A 24,490-nucleotide genomic window follows, 5' to 3' on the forward strand; every position below is an offset into this window, starting at 1 on the left:
AGTAATCAGTGCAACCCACTTGCTCCATGTAGCATCAGTTGCATGATGTGTAGAGGGGACCCTTCCTTTGAACATCCAGCCTAGTACCGGCAGTCGGGGTGCCAGGAGGAGCTGTGCTTCAGTACCGACCACTTCCAAAGCAGATCGAACTCCTTCATATGCTGCCAATATCTCCTTTTCAGTTGGAGTATAGCGGGCTTCAGATCCTCTGTATCCCTGACTCCAAAACCCCAGGGGTCGACCTCGAGTTTCCCCAGGTTCTTTCTGCCAGAGGCTCCAGGTGGGACCATTTGCCTGGTAGACATACAAGTTCTTCCTTGAAGGGATACCTTTCCTGCACAGCTGACAGGAGACGCCTCCAGAGGCTGCAAGATCGTGTTCCATCTCCAATTGCTTTGTCAATGCATGCGTCCCTAGCAAGGGATCCCAGCCGCCTGGCTTCCTTGCCCTCTAATTCCACACAATTGGCTCCAGTGTCCCAGCACCGGAGCAGCCAGGTGACAAGCTGCTCACCTATACAGCGACCAAAATCTTTTTGCACATCTCGTAGCTCACGCTGGTATAGAGTCCGGGTAGTTACTGTTGATTTTTCGACATCCCCATCCTCATCTTCAGTCTCCTGCACCTTTGATGGCCCAGCCTTGCCTTCACTATGCCCAGACTTAGCAGAAGACTGTCTGCGTTCTAAACGACCTGAGCCTCTATACCATTTTTTCACCTTGTCTACAGGGGCAACTTGCACTGCTACAGCTCGTTTCTCTGACCCAGCCACAGGAGGGGGAGCAGCTGCAGAGGCTGGAGCAGCTGCAGGAGCTGGAGCTAGGTTGATAGTAGCATCAATTGCAGCTCGATAGGCACAAGCCAGACCCCAGCACGCTACAGTGATTTGTGTCACTTTGGAACTGCCAGAGTCATGACACCTTTTTTTCAAGCATTCTGCCAGCTTTTTAGGATTTTGCAGTTGTTCAGGGGTGAATGTCCAAAACACTGGAGGTGACCACTGCTCTAGAAACCTGCCCATATCCTCCCACACTCCCTGCCACTTGCAACTATCCCGCCTCAAGACAGATCTCCGGATGAGATTCCTAAGTAGTTGTTTAACCTTAAACAAAACCTGAAGCACATTCAGGAGACATAACAACAAGAGCAGGCTAGTCTGAGTATCCCAAGGATATTCAACATCTCGGAGAACCACCGTAACTAGCTCGGGGGATAAGAGGGTGGTGGTGAAGGAGAAAGGGAGAGTGAACAGGTAGGGAAACATGTCTTCCCCTGTCCCCTTCACAGATTGGCTCCCTAACGAAAACAGGCAATAGGTGTAACTGCTAATAGTTTCCGAGATATGGGTTCCAAAGTATAGAGTCGACGTCAGTGCTGAGTACAAATACCAGGTTAAAGTCGTGACCAGATATTTCATCATTTCATAAGCCATTGTTACACCGCACAGTACCATAACAATCTTAAACCAGGGCCCGGAAAGGATAAACAGTGCAACAGGGAGCACATACAGAAAGTAACGCGCTATAAAACTCAATTTGGAAAACAGGCACAGCAGACTGGAGATTAAGGCAATCCACATCGTGACTAGCAACTATTAAGAAGGTCCAATACTTATACCAATTTTAGTTTAACACACTCTGGTCAAATCTGTTGATATCTCAACCCTTCGTGCCCCACGTTGGGCGCCAAAAGGACTGTTGTGGTTTAACCCGGCTGGCAGCTAAACACCACACAGCCGTTCGCTCACCCTCCCCCCTCCCTCTCTGGGATGGGGGAGAGAAACAGGAAAGTGAAGCCGGTGAGTTGAGATAAAGACAGTTTATTAAGACAGGAATATAATAATAACAATAATAATAATAATAATAGTGATAATGATAATAGTATTAATAATAATAATGTGTAAAAAACAAGTGATGCACAATGCAATTGCTCACCACCCGCTGACCGATGCCCAGCCTATCCCCGAGCAGCCGGCCCCCCACCCCGGCCAGCCACCCCTACATATTGTTTAGCATGACGTCAGATGGTATGGAATACCCCTTTGGCCAGTTTGGGTCAGCTGTCCTGGGTCTGTCCCCTCCCAGCTCCTGCTGCACCCCCAGCCTGCTCGCTGGCAGGACAGAGCGAGAAGCCGAAAAGTCCTTGGCCTGGTGTAAGCACTGCTCTGCAACAATTAAAACATCAGCATGTTATCAGCGCTCTTCTCATCCTAATCCAAAACATAGCACCCTACCAGCTACTATGAGGGAAAATTAACTCTGTCCTAACTGGGACCAGGACAGATATCCACCCCTTATTCCATACCATTTATGTCATGCTCAGGTTACACTCTTTTCAATACCTTGTAATTAATCACCATTTTCATCTATGATATATAGCAATCATGGTAGTGATGACATACAGTATTATATAATAATTAACATACTACAATTCAACTCATGGGCTATTCTCACCCAGTATCAAATCCCCTTGAGGCACACACCGGACCTCCCCATCCTTTTGCATTACCCACCAAGTGCATCCAGGTCCCTGAGCAAAAGCAATTCCACGAAGGGGTTTGCCTTTTCCTGAGGCAGGAGTAGCCCAGACTGTTTTACCCAGCATGTTTCTTACGTGCACTACAGGAACTTTATCCCCTTCTACAGTGCGTAACAGGTTTGATTGGGCAGGTCCAGCTCGATTGGCAGATCCCCTGGTATTGACTAACCAGGTGGCCTTTGCCAAATGTGTATCCCAATTTTTGAATGTCCCAGCACCCATTGCTTTCAGTGTAGTCTTCAACAGTCCATTGTATCGTTCAACTTTTCCAGAGGCTGGTGCATGATAGGGGATGTGATACACCCACTCAATACCATGTTCTTTGGCCCAAGTGTCTATAAGGTTGTTTCGGAAATGAGTCCCGTTGTCTGACTCAATTCTCTCTGGGGTGCCGTGTCGCCATAGGACTTGCTTTTCAAGGCCCAGGATGGTGTTCCGGGCGGTGGCATGGGGCACAGGATATGTTTCCAGCCATCCGGTGGTTGCTTCCACCATTGTAAGTACGTGGTGCTTGCCGTTGCGGGTTTGAGGGAGTGTGATGTAATCAATCTGCCAGGCCTCTCCATATTTATATTTCAGCCATCGTCCTCCATACCAAAGAGGTTTTGACCGTTTGGCTTGCTTGATTGCAGCACATGTTTCACAGTCATGAATAACCTGTGCTATAGTGTCCATGGTCAGGTCCACCCCTCGATCACGAGCCCATCTGTAGGTTGCATCTCTACCTTGATGGCCTGAGGTATCATGGGCCCATCGGGCTATAAATAATTCACCTTTATGTTGCCAGTCCAGGTCCACCTGAGACACTTCACTCTTAGCAGCCTGATCCTCCTGCTGGTTGTTTTGATGTTCTTCAGTAGCCCGATTCTTGGGCACATAAGCATCTACATGGCGTACCTTTACAACCAGGTTCTCTTTCCGGGCAGCAATATCTTGCCACAATGCCGCAGCCCAGATGGGTTTGCCCCTGCGCTCCCAGTTGCTCTGCTTCCATTGCTGTAACCACCCCCACAGGGCATTTGCTACCATCCATGAATCAGTATAGAGATAGAGAACTGGACACTTTTCTCGTTCAGCAATATCTAAAGCCAGCTGAATGGCTTTTACTTCTGCAAACTGACTCGATTCACCTTCTCCCTCAGCAGCTTCTGCAACTCGTCGTGTAGGACTCCATACAGCAGCTTTCCATCTCCGATGCTTTCCCACAATACGACAGGACCCGTCAGTGAACAGGGCATATTGCTTCTCATTTTCCGGTAGCTTGTTGTACAGTGGGGCTTCTTCAGCACGGGCCACCTCCTCCTTTGGTGATATCCCAAAGTATTTGCTTTCTGGCCAGTCCATAATCACTTCCAAGATCCCTGGGCGACTGGGGTTTCCTATTCGAGCCCGCTGAGTAATCAGTGCAACCCACTTGCTCCATGTAGCATCAGTTGCATGATGTGTAGAGGGGACCCTTCCTTTGAACATCCAGCCTAGTACTGGCAGTCAGGGTGCCAGGAGGAGCTGTGCTTCAGTACCGACCACTTCCGAAGCAGATCGAACTCCTTCATATGCTGCCAATACCTCTTGTTTCGGTGGGAGTGTAGCGGGCCTCAGATCCTCTGTATCCCCGACTCCAAAACCCCAGGGGTCGACCTCGAGTTTCCCCAGGTTCTTTCTGCCAGAGGCTCCAGGTGGGGCCATTCTCCCCGGCTGTGGTGTAGAGCACATTCTTTACATCTGGTCCTGCTCAGACTGGCCCAAGGGCTACTGCATGAACTACCTCACATTTAATTTGTTCGAGGCTTGTTGTCGCTCGGGGCCCCATTTGAAATAATTCTTCTTACGGGTTACTTGGTAGAGCGGGTTTACAATCAGACTGTAATTTGGAACTTGCATTCTCCAAAACCCCACGACACCTAGGAAAGCCTGTGTTTCTTTTTTGCTAGTGGTGGAGACATAGCTGTTATTTTATTGATCACATCCATTGGGATTTGATGACGTCCATCTCGCCATGTTATTCCTAAAAACTGGATCTCTCGTGCAGGCCCTTTGACTTTATTTTGTCTTATGGCAAAACCAGCCTTCAGAAGGATTTGGACTATTTTCTTCCCTTTCTCAAAAACTTCTTCTGCAGTGTCACCCCACACAATGATGTCATCGATGTACTGCAGGTGTTCAGGAGCTTCCCCCTGCTCCAGCGCAGACTGGATCAGTCCATGGCAAACGGTAGGGCTGTGTTTCCACCCCTGGGGCAGCCGATTCCAAGTATACTGGAGTCCCCTCCAAGTGAAAGCCAACTGTGGCCTGCACTCTGCTGACAAAGGGATGGAGAAAAATGTATTAGCAATATCAACTGTGGCATACCACTTGGCTGCCTCTGACTCCAGTTTGTACTGGAGTTCTAGCATGTCCGGCACTGCAGCACTCAGTGGTGGCGTGACTTTGTTCAGGCCACGATAGTCCACTGTTAGTCTCCACTCACCATTAGACTTTCGCACTGGCCATATGGGACTATTAAAAGGTGAATGAGTCTTGCTGATCACTCCTTGGTTCTCCAGTTGACGAATTAGCTTATGGATGGGAATCAGGGAGTCTCGGTTGGTGCGATATTGCCGCCGGTGCACAGTTGTGGTAGCGACTAGCACCTGCTGTTCTTCGACCCTCAGCAACCCCACAACAGAAGGGTCCTCTGAGAGACCAGGTATGGAGTAATTGCCTGAGGTGACAAGGAAAATGAAACTAGTATTCACATTTTAAGGAAAGCGTACAGCATTGAAGAAGCTTTCAGGGTGGAGTGTAGCTACACTACCTAAACGTTCCCTAGGCCTCCAACCTTAGATGTTAATCACACTGGGGGAACTTGGTGTGCTGACTCTACGGAACAGTACGGAGCGTAGAGCAGAGTGGAGACACTGCAGCTAGGCTCTGTGACAAGAGGGACTTGATTGTTCTTGTGCACACAGAGACCGATCAGCTGCACATTTGCTACCCTGAGTCAACGAGCTGTCATGTGTTTGACAAAATGCTGTACTGTAGTGAACTTATCATTATAATATCAAAACACGCCTCCATCCCAAAAGCTACCCGCCTGTAAGGTGTGACCACCCCTCACTGAGCATGCGCTCTGAATTTCTCTGAAACTATACTTTCAAACAAAAGTGAGAAAACTTTGCACCAATCGTAACCAAGATAAGCATGACTACAGTCACTCGAGCTCCACCTAAAAGACAGAAAATAATATAAATTGGCTTAGGAGAGAGGGTATGTTAGGGAAGACACCATCGTGACTTCTGGGATCAGTCAGCGGGCTGAGCCTCTCTTCCCCCCCCGCCCCCCATTGGGACACCTCTGGGTAAGATTTCAACACTTGGTTATACCAAGTGCCTCCCCAGGAAACTTAGACTCTATAGAGATTTCTTTGTGCCTTTTAATGCATTAATAGCCAAGCTGTGTACCTGCGTATTTTATGCATGCTAGCTTGCTTTTGCAGACAGTGAATTTATTGCCAGCAATCCAAAGAGCCTGTGTTCCTGTTGCTGTAATAAATTGCACTTAATTGCATTGTTCCTAGCCATGATAGTTCTCACTGAACACGACTAGAGGGAGTGATGTGCTACATTATTTGTCAATCTGTGACCGTGATAGTTCAGTACCCTGAACCCGACCAGACCTATAACAGGTAATTGGCTACACCCCTTAACGCAACAACGGGCAAGGCAGACAACTGTTTAACATCCTCTGTCGCTAAGGCATCTATACCAAAAGCCCACCGGAACCCTCTTGAGTCTTTGAAGTACCCTCTCCTGAGATTTATGCCAAGTCTATGCCAAGGATGCACAGAGCATCAGGGCCAGTCATAATAACGTGCTTTTGTCACTCATGCAAGCACTGCTCTGTAATGCAGAAGACATCAGTGTGTTATCAACATTATTCTCATCCAAAATCCAAAACACAGCACCATACCAGCTACTTGGAGGAAAGTCAATTCTATCCTAGCCAAAACCAGGACACTCCCACTCTACTATGAAGATGATCCTTTATCCAGAATTTTTTTCTAGCTTCACTTCCATTCATCCGATCTTTCTAGCATCAGCAATCCTCTTCTCTCCGTTTGTCTACTTATACAACACCAAAACCAGCCAAACAGCACGTCTGGAAGCTCACAATATGCTTCAGGATTTGGAAAGTGACACCTGGGAAACTTCCTCTCAGGGAATCTGTACTGGTTGTGTAAGTGGACACGAGCCCACAGGCAAGGAGGGTGCAAAGAGTCAAGGTAAAAACGCGTACTGGGTCGGGCTGGGATGTTAACTTTCCCTGCAGCAGCCCATACAGTGCTGTGCTCTGCACTCATAGCTAGAACAGCAGTGGTATCACACCAGTGCTGTGTCTGCTGCTGAGCAGTGCTGGCACAGCATCAGGACTCTCTCTAACCCCCCTAGGGGGTGGGCAAAGAAGTGAGAAACAAACACCGGCTACGTGCGTTGAGGCCCTGCTTCAAGGACGTGGCCAAGCATCGCTCATTTGTGGGAAGTAGAGTGATTTCTTTCCTCTGCGCTTCCACACAGCTTTTACTTGTTTTGTTGTGTTTTTTCCCCCCCCCCCTTCTCCCCTTTCCCTTTTTCCCCCCCTTTAGTTAAAAAGTGTTTAATTAATAATGATCTTTCCTTAATTATTATTTTTCCCTTTAGTTAAAATTATCCTTATCTCAACCCGCGAGTTGTTCTTTCCTTTACTTCTTCCCCTCCTCTTCTAAGGAGAGGGAGAGAGAGAGCGGTTGCGGTGGAGTTCAGCTGCCTAGCATGGTAAAACCACCACATCTTCTGGAATATTGCAAGGGTAAAGAGCAGAGGAAGCAGTTGTAATCAAAGCATTCTGAATTTGACTTCTATCTTTTGTTTTCTATAAACAGGCCAAATAAAAAAGTCTGATTATACTACATAATCCTGACAAGACAGTGGAAAATATGTACTCACATTTAACTGTCATCAGTTTTCAAAACTACTTTCTTTTTTTCCCCCCAGTAGTTTAAGTAGCTCTAACAGGACAAAATGCATATTAACATATTTTCAATGTATTAAAATATAAACACTAAGTTTTGTGACTCATAGGAACCAAGCTTTAAAACACGTAATGCTACCTTTTGTTTTCCCAGGTTCACAATGTTCTGAAAGACTGAACGAGTTGTACCTCCTTATAACATCAAAATGCTTTGTCCTGCAACTCAGGTTTGCACAGGTCATCCAAAACAGGACCATACCCAGTTGGGTTTTAAATACATCCACAGACTGAGTCTCCACAACCTCTCTGTACAACCTATTCCAGTGTTTGACCACCCTGTTTTTTTCTTGTGTTCAAATTCAATTTCATGTGGTTTACTTGTCCTCATTGCCTCTTGTTCTGTCATGGAAATGCTGAAAATGATCTGGCTCCCCTTTCCTCATTCTCTCCCATCAGGTGCTATACACATGGATAAGATCCCCCTAATCCTCTCAGCCTCTCTTCCCACACGAAACATGCTCCAGTCCCTTCATCATCCCTGTGGCCCTTTTTCTAGGCTCCTTCCAGTAAGTCTGTATCATTCTTGTACCGGGGACCCCAGAACAGGACACAGTGCTCCACACACAGCCTCACCAGCGCTGAGTCAAGGGGATCACCTCCCTTGACCTGCTGACAACGCTCCTCCTAATGCAGCCCCAGCGTGCTGTTGGCCTTCTGTCACGAGGATGCATTGCTGGCCAATAATCAGCTTGTTGTCCACCAGGACCCTTACATCCTTCTCTGCAAAGCTGCTTACCAGCTCGTCAGCCCCCACCACGTACTGGCACACGCAGCTAATCTTCCCCAGATGCAGCACTTGGCATTTTCCCTTTGCTGAACTTCATGAGGATCCTCTCCTTTCAATTCATCAACCTGTCCAAACATCTAGTGCAACAGCTACTCCTCCCAGTTTTGCATCGTCTGTATATTTGCAGAGGGTAAACTCTGCCTCATCATCCAGGTCATTAACAAAGACATTAAATATTACTGGCTCCAGTACTGAATGCTGAGGTACAACGCTAATGACTTCCTCCAAATGGACTTTATGCCGCTGATCACAACCCTGATGGGATGGTGTGCTGGGTCTGTCTGGGATGGAGTTCACTTTCCCCGCAGCAGCCCATACAGTGCTGTGCTCTGCACATGTAGCTAGAACAGCACTGGTATCACACCAGTGTTGTGTCTATTGCTGCATAATACTGGCACCGCATCAGGACTCCCTCCAACCTCCCCAAGAGCCAGCATGCTGGGGGTGGGCAAGCGACGGGGAGGGGACATCAACAGGGCAGCTGACGTATACCGACCAACTCAAGTGGAACTCATCTGCCCACCTGAGTTTACACCGAGTTACCCTACCACAGATGGGCCTGGCCACTCAGCCTATTTTGGGATTGTTCAGTTGTTTAACACATACTTTGACAGGTTCTCTATTGAGGATGTAATAGTAAGGCTTTTGATGTCTTCTGAAAATAAACAACATCCGCTGCTCTCCCTTCATCTACCAATCCAGTCGCTTCACTGTCGCTATTAGCTTGGTTAAGCATGAATTCCCCTTCATAAAGCCACGCTGACTGTTCCCAAACACACAAAGGACCAAGAGGCGATTGGAAACTGCATCCAGGGTCGGTTGTTCCACCACCTTCCTATAGGCGGAAGAGAGGCTAACAGGCTTATAGCTCCCTGGATCCCCTTTCTGATGAGGATTAACATTTGCTCTCTTCTAGAACCTATCCCAATCACCACGATCTTTCAAAAGATTAAATGGCCTTGCAATGACATCAGCCAACTCCCTCAGCACTCAGAGGTGTATCTGGTCAGGCCCCATGGACCCCCGGATATCTTAAAGTGTTCCCTAACATGATCCCCTTCTACTGAGGTTGGAAAAAAAAAGCACAGCAGAACATCAAGGTGACAAGGACAGGAGATCAGAGACTGTCCCCACCCAATTTTAACAGCATGTTAACTTGTCTAACCAGTATTTAGCAGGCAGAGGAAAGACAGTCCCACTGGTGTTGAAGAGGGCCAGCAGAAGGGAGGTCTCTTCAGTATACAGAAGAAATATTTCCCTAGCCCAGAGAGCTGTCTTCAATATTGAAGACGTGCTTCATTACTGTTGGCAAGAACTATTTGAGTCCATAACACTGCCTGAACCACTGGAACAAATAAAAATAGTTCTGCTTTTTCATGATGTCCTAGCAGGGAGGCATAAGACCAGTGGCACCACTATAGTAAGGAGAAAGCTGGTCAGAAAAATAGCAAAGTCACCACAACACCTAGAATCTAAACTTCATTTACTAAAAGATTGTATGCTTTTGACCATTTCAAGGATTTATCATCTTAAATACAATCCATTTAAATAGAGCCAACTAAAGTACTATAGAAAAACTAAATTTTAAAATGCTAAAAATTAGAAAAACCTGACAGCTGAAGCCATGACCAGAAGCTAGATACAAAGAAAAAATAGTTCTACGTTTTCAGTTTCTATGTTTCTCATGCTTGGTGGATAGCCTAAATGATTTTACAGGAAGCAATTTCTGTGACACAAGGTATTTCAGAGATTGTTAGAAGATTAAAAAACACAATTATAAACTCAAACAAGTAGGAATACTTGAAGCTTATGAGTGAAGTAGTAAAGATATTAAATTTAAGGAAGCTTCTAGCCATGAATTCCCAAAGTTAGATTTTATTAGATTTTAAAGGAAGACGAATTCAAATTTCTTGATGCTCCCCGAAGAGCAGTTTAGAACTTCAGTCTATTGATTTGCATAGCGAAAACCACGTACAGAATAAGTTAAACACACATATATGCACACAGTTTTCAGAAAAATCTAAAATTAACATGTATGCACATGTTAATATGCACAGCACATACCTTATGATCTTTTACCTACTGCCTCACAGATTATTACCTTAAGTACAGCATACCACAAACTACGTGTGGGAACCTTAACTCTACCCTTCAGCTACAAACTTGTTTGATAATCTACCCTCACCTTATCATCATAAGGCCAGTATATGTATAAATAGGTAAAAAAAAAAAAAGTTATAAGCCATCAGCATTAAAATATACTGTAGTGTCATTATGACTTAAAAAATACATAGGTATATATCATTCAGTGTCAAGATCGTTGCTGCTGCTTTGCTTCCTTGGTAATGAGCTATGGCAAGTACATCAAATCCTTCTTAAGTCAGGAAGGCGCATCAAGCATATATGAGTTTCAGAGGGGCCCAATAAGCAAGCCTGCAGGACATCTTAGAAAAGAGTGACCATCTACAAGAAGGAAAGGAAGACACATGATTTTCTACGAGGAAATTAAAACAATGTTCACAGTATCAGAGATATTGAGCACCAACTGCACTGCATTTCATTACAACAGAAAGAGAAAACTATTTGCCAAGGTCAAAGGGCTTTCTGGAGAAGTAGCAGGCAACATGCTCACTAAAACAGAGCAACTCTGGAATAACCAAGCTACAGAATGAATTGACCCTACAGTTCTCCCATCTTGGGCCAGCTTCATTAATTTACCTTGCCTGATACAGCATCAACTGCAGAACAACTACAAAATTTTGCTCCAAATTCAAAGATGCTATATGCTCAAGTCCTAACCATCAGACTAGTCCCTCTTCTTCATAGAGAGGGATATTCAGGATCTTTCCCTCAATTAAGTAGTTAAATAAAAGTTTTTCCTTTTGCTGCAAAACCACCTTCTTTTAAACAGAAAATTTCTTGTGATAACACATCCTTCCCTGTTTTCTCCAAGTTAAGAGTAGCGCTAATTTGAAGTTTCTAAGTGTAAGCTTTAAACAATACTTCTGTTTAAACCTTATATACCTCCATTTTATGCTCATTTTAAAGAGACAGCTTAGAGAACTTCCTTACGCTGTCATTTAGTTTGAACAAAGCGAAACAAGCTAATTTCAAGTTATTTTGCTATCTAAAAACCGTACATTCATAAGAGAAAAGAATATTCAAGTCCTAACATAAGCTTTGCTATTTTTTAAAGTGCAAACACTTGTGCTTTTGCAGCGATTTATGATCAGTCAACTATTAGAACAAAACAGTTCTCAGGTTAGAAGTTATGGAAAAAAAATATTCTCAGAAAGAGTGGTTAGTCATTGGAACGGGTTGCCCAGTGATGTGGTGGAATCCCTGTCCCTAGGGGTGTTTAAGGAAAGGTTGGATGTGGTGCTTAGGGACATGGTTCAGTAGGTGATATTGATGGTGGTGGTGGGGGGGGGGGGTGGTTGGACCAGATGATCTTGGAGGTCATTTCCAACCTTAATGACTACAATTCTATGAAAAGATTAATTTCCTTGTTTTCTCTCCATGTAGATGCACAGCCACGGCTGTAACAGAGTAAGCTTAAATCTTTATAATTAACCTTAAAACACTTTAAAGGGAAAGCGTGCGTGTCAATTCCACCCCTTATTTCAATGTAGAAGACTGTTTACAGGCAAAAAAATTACAAACAAGGTTCAGTTTAGATACAGTAATTCCCTTAACTTCTGGGGTTCTCTAAAATTTGTTTACCTTTATTAGAGGTGCAAGTCTTTGACAATATAATTGAACCTTTAAAGGGTCTTCTCTCACACAGGGTCAACATACGTTCAGAAGTTCTGAACAACCTAGCTGAAGTCTCTTCTTTCTCAACTGTGCTACTGCAGAGCAAGTAAAATCTCCAGTTTGTTTCACTAGTTCACCGCCCAATACAGAATTGTTCTGTTGAGAACTCTAGCATTGGAAAATGAGGGGGAAAAAAAAAATCCTTTTTTCTTTAAGTTTACCTTCTTGTCTCATCTTTAAAAATAATTGCATGAGAACTACAGCTTCCTGCACTGGGAATTGGATCAAGTCCCCATCAGATTTGAACACCTCCAGAAGTCTTATGACATGCCAAGGTATGAGAACTGCATGACATCAAACTGCATCAGTCAATTTTTTAATCATTCGAGCCAACATTAATAATCTGGTAAAGATACAGCCCTAAGACCCAACATTATAGTGACTTAATAAAACAAACAAAAATACAAGAAAAACCCACCGTCATTCCTACTTAGTGCTCCAGTTCTTCACATGAGGATGACTCAACTGAAGAATACTTACTACCATTGTAAGGACCTAGAACATCAGTAGACTTCCTGAGAGACAGATGTTCTAAAATTCCCAGCTATTGCTCTTTATCATATGGTCTGCTCTCTGTATATAGATATGCTTTATAAGCAATGGGGTTTAGGTCACTCCTGTTACTTCAGTATTAGCGTCACAAATCAAAACACCTTTTAGACATTTTAGAAACAAACAGGCTTGTGAGAAAGCTTAAAATAACTTGATCACTACTTTTATCCAAAAAAGCTTGTCCTCTTTGACCTAAACCACCCCACCCCCCCAAAAAAGGCAAAAAAATACCACTATTTTGTAGCACTGAATAACTTCTTATTTGAAGGTAAGCTACAACCAGGTTCTTTCTGCTTGAAATCCTACGCTTGCAGTACCATTTAGTGGAAAACTGGATAAACACTGAACCTTACAAGGCAAGAGATCGAAGTCCAAAAGCTGAAACATTAGTGAAACATCACTTCAATTCAGCATACATTATGTAACACTTGTATGCACTCTGCAGTCTTCACAAGGAATTTAAAGAAAAAACTGTTGTAAGAGATGGCAGCTTTGAAACACCCCAAGTATATAAAGCTGAAAAATGATTTTATGTATTTCAGATGTTTCTCAGAGCATACTTACAAAGAAAAAAAAACCCCTGTGGAAGAGTTGATAAAGTTGTATGTCGTGCTATCATCAGTCACTGCGTAACACTACTACTCAAAAAACACAATAACAAAATTAAAAAGAAGAAGTGTGCCAAGCCTCACTCAAGTTCATTTTCAATCAGATCTGCGAATAGTTCTCCTTGCAGGTAAAAAGCATTCCTAGTACTAAAAGAAATAAGAGCAACTTCCCCAGACATCCCTGATAAATTATAATTGTCAAACTGTTTTATCCACACATTTTAAAATAGAAGCAACGCACTAGAAGGGAGAGGAAAAAAAGGAACTTCAAGTACATTAGCTCATGGAGCACTAAGAAAGCTAAGTATCTGCACAGTTTCCCTACATCATTTTACAGATTTAATTCCACTTAGTTTATTCCAATACAAAAGGTACGTTTAAATAAAGGCTTAAAGTATAAGCTCTCTGGGGCAAGGACCTTATTTTCATATTTGTCTACAAACCACTTAACGCACTGTCAGCACTACACAAATAAAAACCTAAAGGTGGTATTACAGTAGACCGTCATGCTAAGCATTTTCTCCTGAATAGGCTTCACCCAACTCTGAATTTTGCTCAGTGTACAAGGGCACAGCTGTAAAGCACACCACGTCAAATGCATATGCATACAGATCAGAACAGTTGCACTTTGTAAGTGCAAACAGTATAAAAAGAGGAAAAAAAAGAATACATCTTTCTGGTTGCTGGTAGGATTAAATAAATAACTTAATAAAGCTAAAAGGCAAACTTCAAAACATCCACAAGAGAAAGAGTCCAGAGAAAGATGCGATTCCAAGCAGTAAGGGGATGTAGTTCCTCAGTTTCAACGTGAACCCCCCATCAAGAAGTAAAAGTTTCTCATTGTATTGAAAGTTAATAGCTTGAAAAACAGACAATTTTTTTTCTATTAAGAACAAGTATGCGTTTTACTATGTTTGTGGGCATATAATAAACAAAATCTAACGGCCACTTATGCCTGAATTCTTTCCGTTCACCAAAAGGTTTAAAGCAAAACAGACTACTCCAGCTAAAGTAATGAAGGTAATTCTATCAGTTTGGTTCCTTTACATGTGGCTCAGTTCATTCACTCAAATCCCAGCCACACTAAGAAACTCAACGCAGAAAAGCCACAAGAGATTACAGAAAGACTCCTATCCATCTTAAAACAGTTCCTATTTCAGTTTTGCTGTTTTGAAAAGATAGAAGTTAAAGTAACAAAACAGCAAAGTCGTTCAAAGAAAGCAAAACACTGAAGCTAGATCAACTCTTAGATACTGACAAGGTAACACAGAATAGAACTACTTCAGTGATCCTAAAAAATTTAGGATATTTATTCAGATGCAAGTCTTATTTGTAGTCAAAATAAAACATTACAGGAAAAAAAAAAACACACTGTAGCAGTCCTTCAGCACAATTTCCCATGCTTAAAGTTACTCTTCTGCCAGGCTTTAACACAAGCCACATACTCAAAAATCTTTGCAATGCCCTTAGAAAATCTTTTTTTTTTTATTAGCTCAGTATTACTAATGGTTTAGTATCGCACAATCTCTGAAATATTTTTGAAAAGATGGTGACTACGATAAATGTGTCACCTTTAACAGACACTCAATTTATAGTCTACCCAATAATGCTTTAATTATTTTTAATTATTTAAAGCTTTATGAATAAATTGGGGGGACTACATAAAATTACCACTGACTTTTGAATTAAGTTGTTCTGTCCACCTTAATTTTCCTTGAGGCGGTAGCAATTCAGCTGAAATCAAGCCTGCAAAGAAAAATATTACAAATATATATTAATTTCCACTGTTAACTGTATCTACATTGAGAAATCAACTACAGGGGAAGACGGCACCAATACAACTAACACGTAAAATTGGTTGGTTAGCCGATATTTTTTGGTTTTAAATCCTTCACAAGAAGGGCGTAGAGGGTCATTTTTTTTTGTTATGATATAGTTTCAAACCAGACTCATCCCCATTACAGACAGGAAATTACTCTGAACACAACCTTACAGTATCAATGGAAAGAACAGAAACTTGCTTCCATACGTGACAAAGAACAGTGAAAGGAAATAAGTTTTAAAAAGCTACATTATCAGTACCTTCGCGCTACAAAAATGCCTAATGAAAATGGAAAGACAAGCCATCCAACAGACCTATTCAAGAAGCGTAACAGCTCACTGTTGAGATTACAGTATTAACACAAAGGGATAAGTTACCTATGGATTCAGTCTAGATATATTTTTTAAATCTCCCAGAAGAATCACACTCCTACATACAAATAGCTCTCTGTAGTAGCGCATGTATTCTTCAAATCCTTACAGATATTCCATTAATTGACAAATAAAACCTAGATTCTGCAAGCTCATTTCAATGTTCTCAAAAAAAAAAAACAGCATCCTCTAGGCAGAGAATGTTACTGATTTAACCATTCTACCAACAAAATATTTATTCAAGTGTAAATTGGTTTATGAACACTACAATACTTACCTAATCCAAGAGGACGACACAAGGTGTCGTTAGCACCACGCAATTTATATTTTTCCAGTTTGTTTTCCTTGAGATAATATCACAAGTTATTGTTGATACTACATTCGTAGCTGTTAGACATAAATTTGACATCACAGGAATCAGCTACCCATCCTTCTTGCTTACAGATTCTGCAAGGCTATTTACAAAGTTTGCCAAGTCTCTAACTTAAGAAGACTGTGTTTCTTTCTGAAAGCTTCTCCTCTCATCTATTCCATATACATATCACTGTAAGAAGCATCAGCTCCAGATGAAATAAACACACTTTTTATACTGTAAACTGTAAAGCCAAAAAAACAAGTTTCACATCTGAACTAAGTAGCATTTCCTGATTTCAGAGAGCAGAGACATTTGTAAACAACAGCTATCTGGATATCACTATATTACTTATTGGCAACAACATTTTTCAACAGAAGTAGCTATGAACAAATTACTGTTTCATTTAGAAAATAGGTCTTAGTGCAAAAATGACAAAAGGCTATATCAGAAAATCAAAAAAAAAAGGGGGGGGGGGGAATATCTGCCATGAAACTTTTCAGCAATATCTACACAGTGACTCAGGCTGCACTTAACCTGAAGTCAGTTCACAAAACTAGTTATGCCTATGACTCAGACAGAACGTTGCTTGGAAGAAAAAAGTAACTAAAAGCCAAGAAGCGCATTATTTTGACAGCCAAAGCATTCCACACCTGATACATTCAGCCATGTATCCATGACATGCGAACAGAAGTGTCCAAGGGTGAACTGCTCTGTGTTTCTAGAAAGAGAAAGCTCACAACTTCGAACTTCCAATTCACTTTCCAGATGCCTACTGATTGTTCCAGAAGCCTTTTCAGGAGGATACACTTGGACAAGTAATCCACAATCAGTGTCCGATATCTCCCCACTTTCAAAAAAAAGCAACTACAGCAGGTCGACTTCCACCATTCTTCCTCCCTACCAGCTAAGGCAAAACAAGCCAAACATCCAGGGCTCTCTCTGTAATCCAAATTACCTAAGGGAAAAGAACCAGAGCCATCAGTTTTCACTTTTGAAATCCTAATCGGCATTACAGACAAATAGATATATCTGAATCTTAAAAAGTAAACACGCATGCAGTCAGGCAACAAAATCCCAATACAGAAGGCTAGTGAAACCTGCACTCACACCCCGGAGAGCGCAGCAGGCGTATTTACCGGAGAATGCAGCACTTCACTGCTAACGTTCTCCTACCCTTCTAAAAGAAGCAGGCATCTCCTCCGGTCTCCGAGGAAGCGAAAAACCAACCGAAAAGAAAAGGACGTTTCTCATTTTATTGGGGAAAAAAATCAGTCCGCAGGACACCCCAGGAGGAAGGCGCTGACCCAGACTAGAGACAGCAAACAAAGCACGGAGCAAACCCGAAAAAGCGGCGGGGGCTGCCCGAGGAATCCCGAGCCGCAGGGAGCAGCACCGAGGCAGGCAGCCGGCCGGCCGCAGCGTGGGGGAACAGCCCAGGGAAATCCCTAGCTTCTCCGCGAGAGCTTTTGCTGCTGATAAGCGTCGGGAGTCGTGAAGGGCTCCGCCAGACCTGCCTCCCCAAGGAGGGCTCCCCCCGCCTTCCCTAGGGCGGACCTCCCGCCACACGGGACCCTACGGCAAGGGAAGAAGCGGGGCGGCCCCACACCCCTCACAGTAGCACCCACCCTAGATACTCCACCTCTGCTCCCTGGCGGCGGCTGCTACTGCTGCCGCCGCTGTTGCCGCCACACCGTACGCAGCAACAGCGGCCCTCCACCCCCCAAGAACCACGAAGAACCCCCAGACACGAGAACACCCCACACGCAAACACATATATACACACACCAGTCACCTCACTCCCCAAATGGCACCACTCCGAGCTACAACGTTCAGCGCGCCCAAACCTCGCGAGAGCTGCCGCGCGATTCCACAGGAGCCTGAGACGGGGCTTACTGGCCGCCGACGAGGTGTGCGACCCTACCTCGCGGCAGGAGCTCTCTGCCGTGACGTTACGAGAACAATTCCGAACGTTCAACGCGGGACGGCGGGGACGGTCCCTAACGCGCATCCTGCCTCGCCCGCGGGAGTTCCCGGCACCGACGTAATGAGTTGTGCGGCGGCGCAGCCTTACTGGTCCCAGCGGCCGTGCCCTGGTACGAGCCGCCGAGTGGCCAGAACCGGTCACTGAAACGAACGCTCAGGCCGCGATCATACAAACCATCCCAGACGCCGCTGAAAGATGCGCGCATTACGATCTTCCCGCGGATGTGGGCGGAAGAGGCCGGTAGAACACCTCCCGCCCCTGCGTCGGGAACCGCGCGGCCCGGCCGCTGCCCGCAGCTGCTGGTTGAGCGCTGCTAGCAAAGGCAACAGAGTTAAGTCACCCTGCTCGCCGGATTTGAAACTAGTGAGAGCCCAGTATCACCGTTTAAACAAACTAACTAAAAAAACAGCATTTTCATTAAATTTATAAAAATAGCTTGAACTTATGAGTGAAAATATGTTTAGCATATTGCAATCATTTGACGCGTGCCTTTTTTAAAGAAGTGAGACAGGGAACAAGATAAAGGATGTTGATTCCGTAGGTCTTAGCTACCACAATGGTATGTTAACGACCCCAAAGATAGGGGAGTAAAAGACTCTATGCATAGATAATGGAACCAGCAAGAACTGGCTTGACTGCTGAAGTCTGCCAAATAAAGGAAGGGTCAGGAGTTTAGCAGCAAGGAAGACATCTGGCCTTCATCAAAAGACCACCAGAGTACGCCCGACGACCACCCAAGGACTCCAGTATGCATGTGAATAGGTGCGGGAAAATACGTTAATGATTCTTCAGAGACCTGATGAATATGCAAGAGCCTTACGGGAAATGAAACGAATATGTATTTGTCCTACTAATATAAGCACACCGCCAGTAACCCTTGGTGTGTGTTAGGTGGAGCGATCCCCCACACGCCCACCGCCATAATAAAGAATACCTGCTTAATAACTTTGGTTATTGAGTTTTCCCTGCGTCAGAAGTACGATGCACCTTCATTTGGCCTGGAAGCTAAATGTCTGAAATTACGCTGTGCAATTTGGAAAACTCACTTCCATTGCAAGTGTCCTGGTTTCAGTTAGGATAGAGTTAATTTTCCTCCTAGTAGCTGGTAGGGTGCTATGTTTTAGATTAGGATGAGAAGAGTGCTGATAACATGCTGATGTTTTAATTGTTGCAGAGCAGTGCTTACACCAGGCCAAGGACTTTTCGGCTTCTCGCTCTGTCCTGCCAGCGAGCAGGCTGGGGGTGCAGCAGGAGCTGGGAGGGGACAGACCCAGGACAGCTGACCCAAACTGGCCAAAGGGGTATTCCATACCATCTGACGTCATGCTAAACAATATATAGGGGTGGCTGGCCGGGGTGGGGGGGCCGGCTGCTCGGGGATAGGCAGGGCATCGGTCAGCAGGTGGTGAGCAATTGCATTGTGCATCACTTGTTTTCTTACACATTATTATTGTTAATACTATTACCGTTATTATTATTATTTGAAGGGATGCACGACACGGACTCCTGATGGCTCTCGAATAGGAGACCCTTTATTGCCAATTTTCACTACTACATATACTTATACTTATACATATACATATCCCCGTAGCCCCACGCGCTGTCCACGCGCCCGAATCTGTCTTACAATTGGTTAGAGACCCTCAGACACGCGCCTCCAGCCAGCCAGCAATTGGCCACTGCCCAAAGCTCATCTTTAACACTGTAGCCAATTTACTTTATCTCGACCTTGCTCAAGTTTTTGGTTCTACCGCTGTTTTCCTCATTATCTCTAACTCAGCGACGTGTGAAACAGCACAAAGCTAGGGGATAGGCCGGGCATCGGTCGGCAGGTGGTGAGCAATTCCATTGCGCATCACTTGTGCATCACATCGTACACATTATTAATAGTAGTACTATTATCATAATAATAATAATAATAATTATTTTTTTTCCTGTCTTAATAAACTGTCTTTATCTCAACTCACAGGCTTCACTTTCCCGTTTCTCTCCCCCATCCCAGAGAGGGAGGGGGGAGGGTGAGCGAACGGCTGTGTGGTGTTTAGCTGCCGACCGGGTTAAACCACAACAGCAAGTCAAACTATTTTGCAATTGGTTGCATAAAAAATATACAATAATATGCTTAAATGTCATTAGAAATTGTACTGGCAAGTGTTTTCAGAACCTGCATTTGATTCTGTATTTTCTTTTATTGGCAGTTTCCTCTATTTAATTTAAATTATTGTAGGAACTGAAATGATGGATTGATTTTTAGACAAAAATCTCGGCATCCTGACAAATCTTAGGATTTTTTAAATGGGTTTTGCAGACATATATATTCTCTGAAAATAAAATCACTAGAAAGCAAAAATTAACAAGAAAGTAGAAAGATACATGAGAATTCCAGCATTAAAAATGAGAAAACCTGTGGGAAAGGAATTCGCAGGGAGCTTTGTGCTGTTTTGTGGGAAAGGAATTCGCAGGTGGCTTTGCACTGTTTCACACGTCCCTGAGGTAGCGATAATGAGGAAAACAGCGCTAGAACCAAAAACTTGAGCAAGGTCGAGATAAAGTAAATTGGCTACAGTGTTAAAGATGAGCTTTGGGCAGTGGCCAATTGCTGGCTGGCTCGAGGAGCGTGTCTGAGGGTCTCTAACCAATTGTAAGACAGATTCGGGCGCGTGGACAGCGCGTGGGGCTACGGGGAAAGTATATGTAGTGGTGAAAAAGGGCAATAAATGTCCTGCTGTTGAAGAGCCATCAGGAGTCCGTGTCTTTAAATGGTGACTCCGACGTGATAGGGGAGGAGCAGCGCTGCACGAGCGTCCGAAGGGAACCCAGCCGAATGAATCAAGCTCGCAGCTGGACTGCAGCTTCAACCCTGGGACATCACCTGAAGGACAGGTGAGCGGCTGGGCATTAATCATGGGAGCTAGCCTTTTGGCAGAGGAAGAGGCTATAGTGAAACTACTAACACAACTCCTAATAGACAGGGGAGTAAAATCTGATCCGTTTAAGATAAAGCTATTATTGAAATTTTTGCGAAAACAAGGGCTCCCCTCAATGGCTTCCAGAGTATTTGATGTAAAAACTTGGGACCAAGCGGGGGAAAAAATATGGGAAGCAGCGTCCAGTGGGGATACTAATGCTGCTGAGGTGATGACTATGTGGCGGCTGGTGACTGAGACTTTAAGATCGTGGCAGGCAGAAAAGGAAGTACAGAACGCCGCTGCCCAGGCAATAACAGCAGCCGAACTGAGATCAGAGCCTGCAAGGTCACCAGAGCGGTGCAGTTTGATAGACCTGGGGGATGACAAGGAAGAGGGCTGCGGACCGCCACCGCAGAGCCCCTCCCCGCTGACCCCCTCGACTCCCGCCTTGCCTGCCCCCGATAATGCCTCCCTGGGGGCCCGAGCTTTCGACCCGCGGGAACGATGGGAGCTGGTGCGCCGGGAAGCTCTAAAAGACGGGGACCCGGTGGGAATGGCTTTCCCGGTGCAGGTGCGACCCAACGGTCCAAATGAATATAATGCCTTCCACTGGGACCTAATTAAAGAATTAAGAAAGACTGTGACTACATATGGATTACACGCACCATTTACTCAGTCATTGTTAGAAAATGTTATGACTGGTCACTTGCTGGTGCCGTACGATTGCCATCAGATAGCCGCGATGATTTTAACGCCAACACAAAAATTACTGTGGGAGCAAAAATGGAAAGAAGCGTGCGAATTGGCCGCCCTGCGTAACCTGGACCGGCAGCCCGGCGACCCCCTCTTGGGAGCCGGGATCCCACAGTTGATGGGGGCTGAGCCGTTATTTGATCCGAGATTGCAGGCTAGGCTCGACGATGCCATCTTGCGGCAGTCCGCGTCTCTGGCCTTCCAGGCTATGTTGAAGTTGCCTGAAGTTGGAAAAGCCGAGCCATCGTTTACCAGCATTAGGCAACAAATTACCGAGCCTTATATGCAATTCATTGATAGACTGCGAGACGCTTTGGACAAACAAATTGACAACCGCGAGGCCAAAGAGGCCCTTATACTAAAACTGGCGGTAGAAAATGCAAACACAGACTGTAAGAAAATACTCCAAGCCCTGCCTGCTAATACTACACTGGTACAAATGATAGAGGCTTGCAATCGAGTCGGATCCATAGAACATCACACTGCCGCTTTGGCCGGAGCCTTTGCTACTGCACTTAAAACCGGGCGAAAACGGTGTTTTCGCTGTCGAGCCACGGGGCATCTTGCCACCGAATGCCCACAGCGAGGAGCAGGGGGGTGTTATAAATGACTGAGTCCCAAATAGGATTACAATCAGAGTTTACAATTTATTAAACGAATAGAGGCAAGCAAACAGCGCTGGGTGCGCCGGGAGTCTCTGCTCCACCGGGACGCACACCCGTTACGTAAGGCATCTAATTTTTTATACTCCTAGGCTAATACATATTTATTACTACTTCTAAAAGAGGCAAGGTTATTATAATTGGTTTCCCGAATCCGACGTCCTTCCAGGTGCACCTGCTTATCAGTCTCTGTTACTTTCTCGGGGGCCGCTCGGACAGGGAGACAGGGAGGCTCATATTCTTCCTCCTTATCTAGTGGTCTCTTGGCCGGCTGTCAGAAGTTACTGCACATTCGTGCAAAGTCAGCAGTTTTTCTCCGAAGAAATCCCTTTGTTCTCTTCTCGCCTAAACCCAGGCCTCAATGTTAACCCTTCAAAACCCCTTAGTGGCACGAATTGCTGGACCATTTCTTACAATTCCTCCCTTTTTTTTTTTTTTTTAATCATCAATTCGTGTCTCTCCTTCAACCTTTGTCAGTAACAATTGGATTTCATCAGTCAGTTCTCGGGGTGTCCACTTCTTAAGCATCATTATCGACACGTCACCTTTTCTCTCCACTGAAGTCATCACAAATTGGGTGCTATTTATTACTCGCCGTATCAACAACGTAAAGCAAGGTATCATACAAGGTATAAACAATAATGTCACTATACCACATAAAAATAAAAACAGCATCCTTTTAACCCATGGTTCACCAGGCAACCATGAAAAGAAATCCCAATCCATACCCTTCCAAGTTTGTACTGGGACGTGGGCTAGCTTTCTAATTTCCTTTGTTATCTGCTTGACCACTTTTCCATTATCATCAATCTGTAGACAACAATTAGAATCGTTCAGTTTTCCACATACTCCCCCTTCTTCTGCTAGTAAATAGTCTAAGACCATTCTATGTTGGAATATAGCATTTCTCATTTGAGTGGATTGGTCAGCCAAAAGATCCAAGGCTGTCGCTGTTTGATTTGTTACAACTTCGAGGATAGCTTGCAACCTAATTATTCGGTTCAAATTATAAATAGGTTCTCGGGCTCCTGATATCAACTCATTCGGGTTCCAGGTGGCTGGCCCATAATGCTGTATGATTCTTTCAGGAGGCCATTCATCCTTTCCCCATTCTTGGGCACTACCCCCGGTTAAGGAAGTATCTATAGATCGTTTCACTCTGTTCAGGTCATCATATAATCTTATTCCTAAATGATCTCCTTGTGTTTGTGACAATAAAAAGAACAAGGGTCTTATGTACCCCACATAGCATATTCCCGACCAATTTTCAGGTAGCCTCTTGTAAGCATGTTTGCCACACACCCAATAATGTCCCTTTAGGGCCCATGTCCCATTTGGAAAAGGACCATTCCATCCCTTTTTAGCCCTTGGGGCATGATAATACAGAGTGTCCTTGTTACCGAGTGGTCCTGTTACAATGTCTGCCCCGTTCGTACTCGTATATGCGCACTTCCAAGCTCCCGCATCGGGTTTCCACTTACAGTCACAATTCAGTTCTCCTTGGTGGCCAGTTATATTATAAGCTGACCAGAAATGCTTAAAGAACACTCGCCTCCCATTCTCATTCTGCCATCTCCAGCGATAGACCCGCACCACATGCTGTTCCTTAGTGGTGTTATCGCGCTGACAGCTCAAGATTTGACCATCAAATTGTCCCCCCGCTTGTGCTCTTGCCACAGTTTTACATCCGGATCCAAAAAATTCTCTGTATGAGCATTTCAGCCAAGTCCCATTTCTCAGCTGAACATGTGTGGTGTTCCATTTCCCACTACGTGCTGTACAGTTTATAGGACTACATCCAGGATCGGTACAATCATATCCAGGAGACAGAGTCCAATTGCAAATGCTTTTTCCCACCGCCACTGTTCCTGTTCTGTTCAAGCAGTATACACCCCGAGCTGACGAGTGCAACTGCCATGGGCCTCCTTCCTCTTTCCAAAATTGCGTCCCATTATGAACTTCGCTCAGATTACTGACCCACCACTTGGGTTCAACTGGGCCTGCTACCCAGGGCCAACTTTCAGTTCCCCCCGGTCCTCCACAAATCCAGCAGTTACTAAGGTTAAAGGCCCTAGCCACTTCCTCCCCCAAAGTGAAAAAGTTATTCCTCCATTCTTGCCCATGGCCCAATTGCCCCTGTAAAAACAATACCAGAAAGTATAGCATTTCTTATCCTTTTTCGTCGTCCAATCTTGAGAGTGTGGGAAACGCCTTCAATCATGAGGTTGGGCCCGCTTTCAGAGCTTGTGTTACCATTCAGCCCTTCGGGGTGATCCAGCTCCTGGAA

General features: G+C 44.6%; 1 protein-coding gene across 36 annotated transcripts in view; it reads right to left on the minus strand.

The window, feature by feature from the left end:
• LOC310888960 (vasculin-like) overlaps positions 1–18,980 on the minus strand; it is a 59,781-nt gene extending 40,801 nt beyond the window's left edge. For 3 of the 36 annotated variants that reach the window (XM_083852650.1, XM_083852647.1, XM_083852648.1), the window contains exons 1-4: positions 17,681–18,954; positions 16,546–16,850; positions 15,818–15,884; positions 15,026–15,093 (exon numbers count right to left, since the gene is read on the minus strand). Coding sequence is in view for 23 of the 36 variants with exons in the window: in XM_083852669.1 (XP_083708795.1) it covers positions 2,437–4,008 (1,572 nt within the window). In the remaining 13 variants the exon portion in view is untranslated. The other 33 variants (XM_083852652.1, XM_083852651.1, XM_083852658.1 and 30 more) reach the window with 30 other exon arrangements.
• Between the last annotated feature and the right edge of the window lie 5,510 nt (positions 18,981–24,490).

The sequence above is a fragment of the Anser anser genome (genome assembly GCF_964211835.1).
Source record: "Anser anser genome assembly, contig: SUPER_W_unloc_8, whole genome shotgun sequence".
NCBI classification, from domain to species: Eukaryota; Metazoa; Chordata; class Aves; order Anseriformes; family Anatidae; genus Anser; species Anser anser.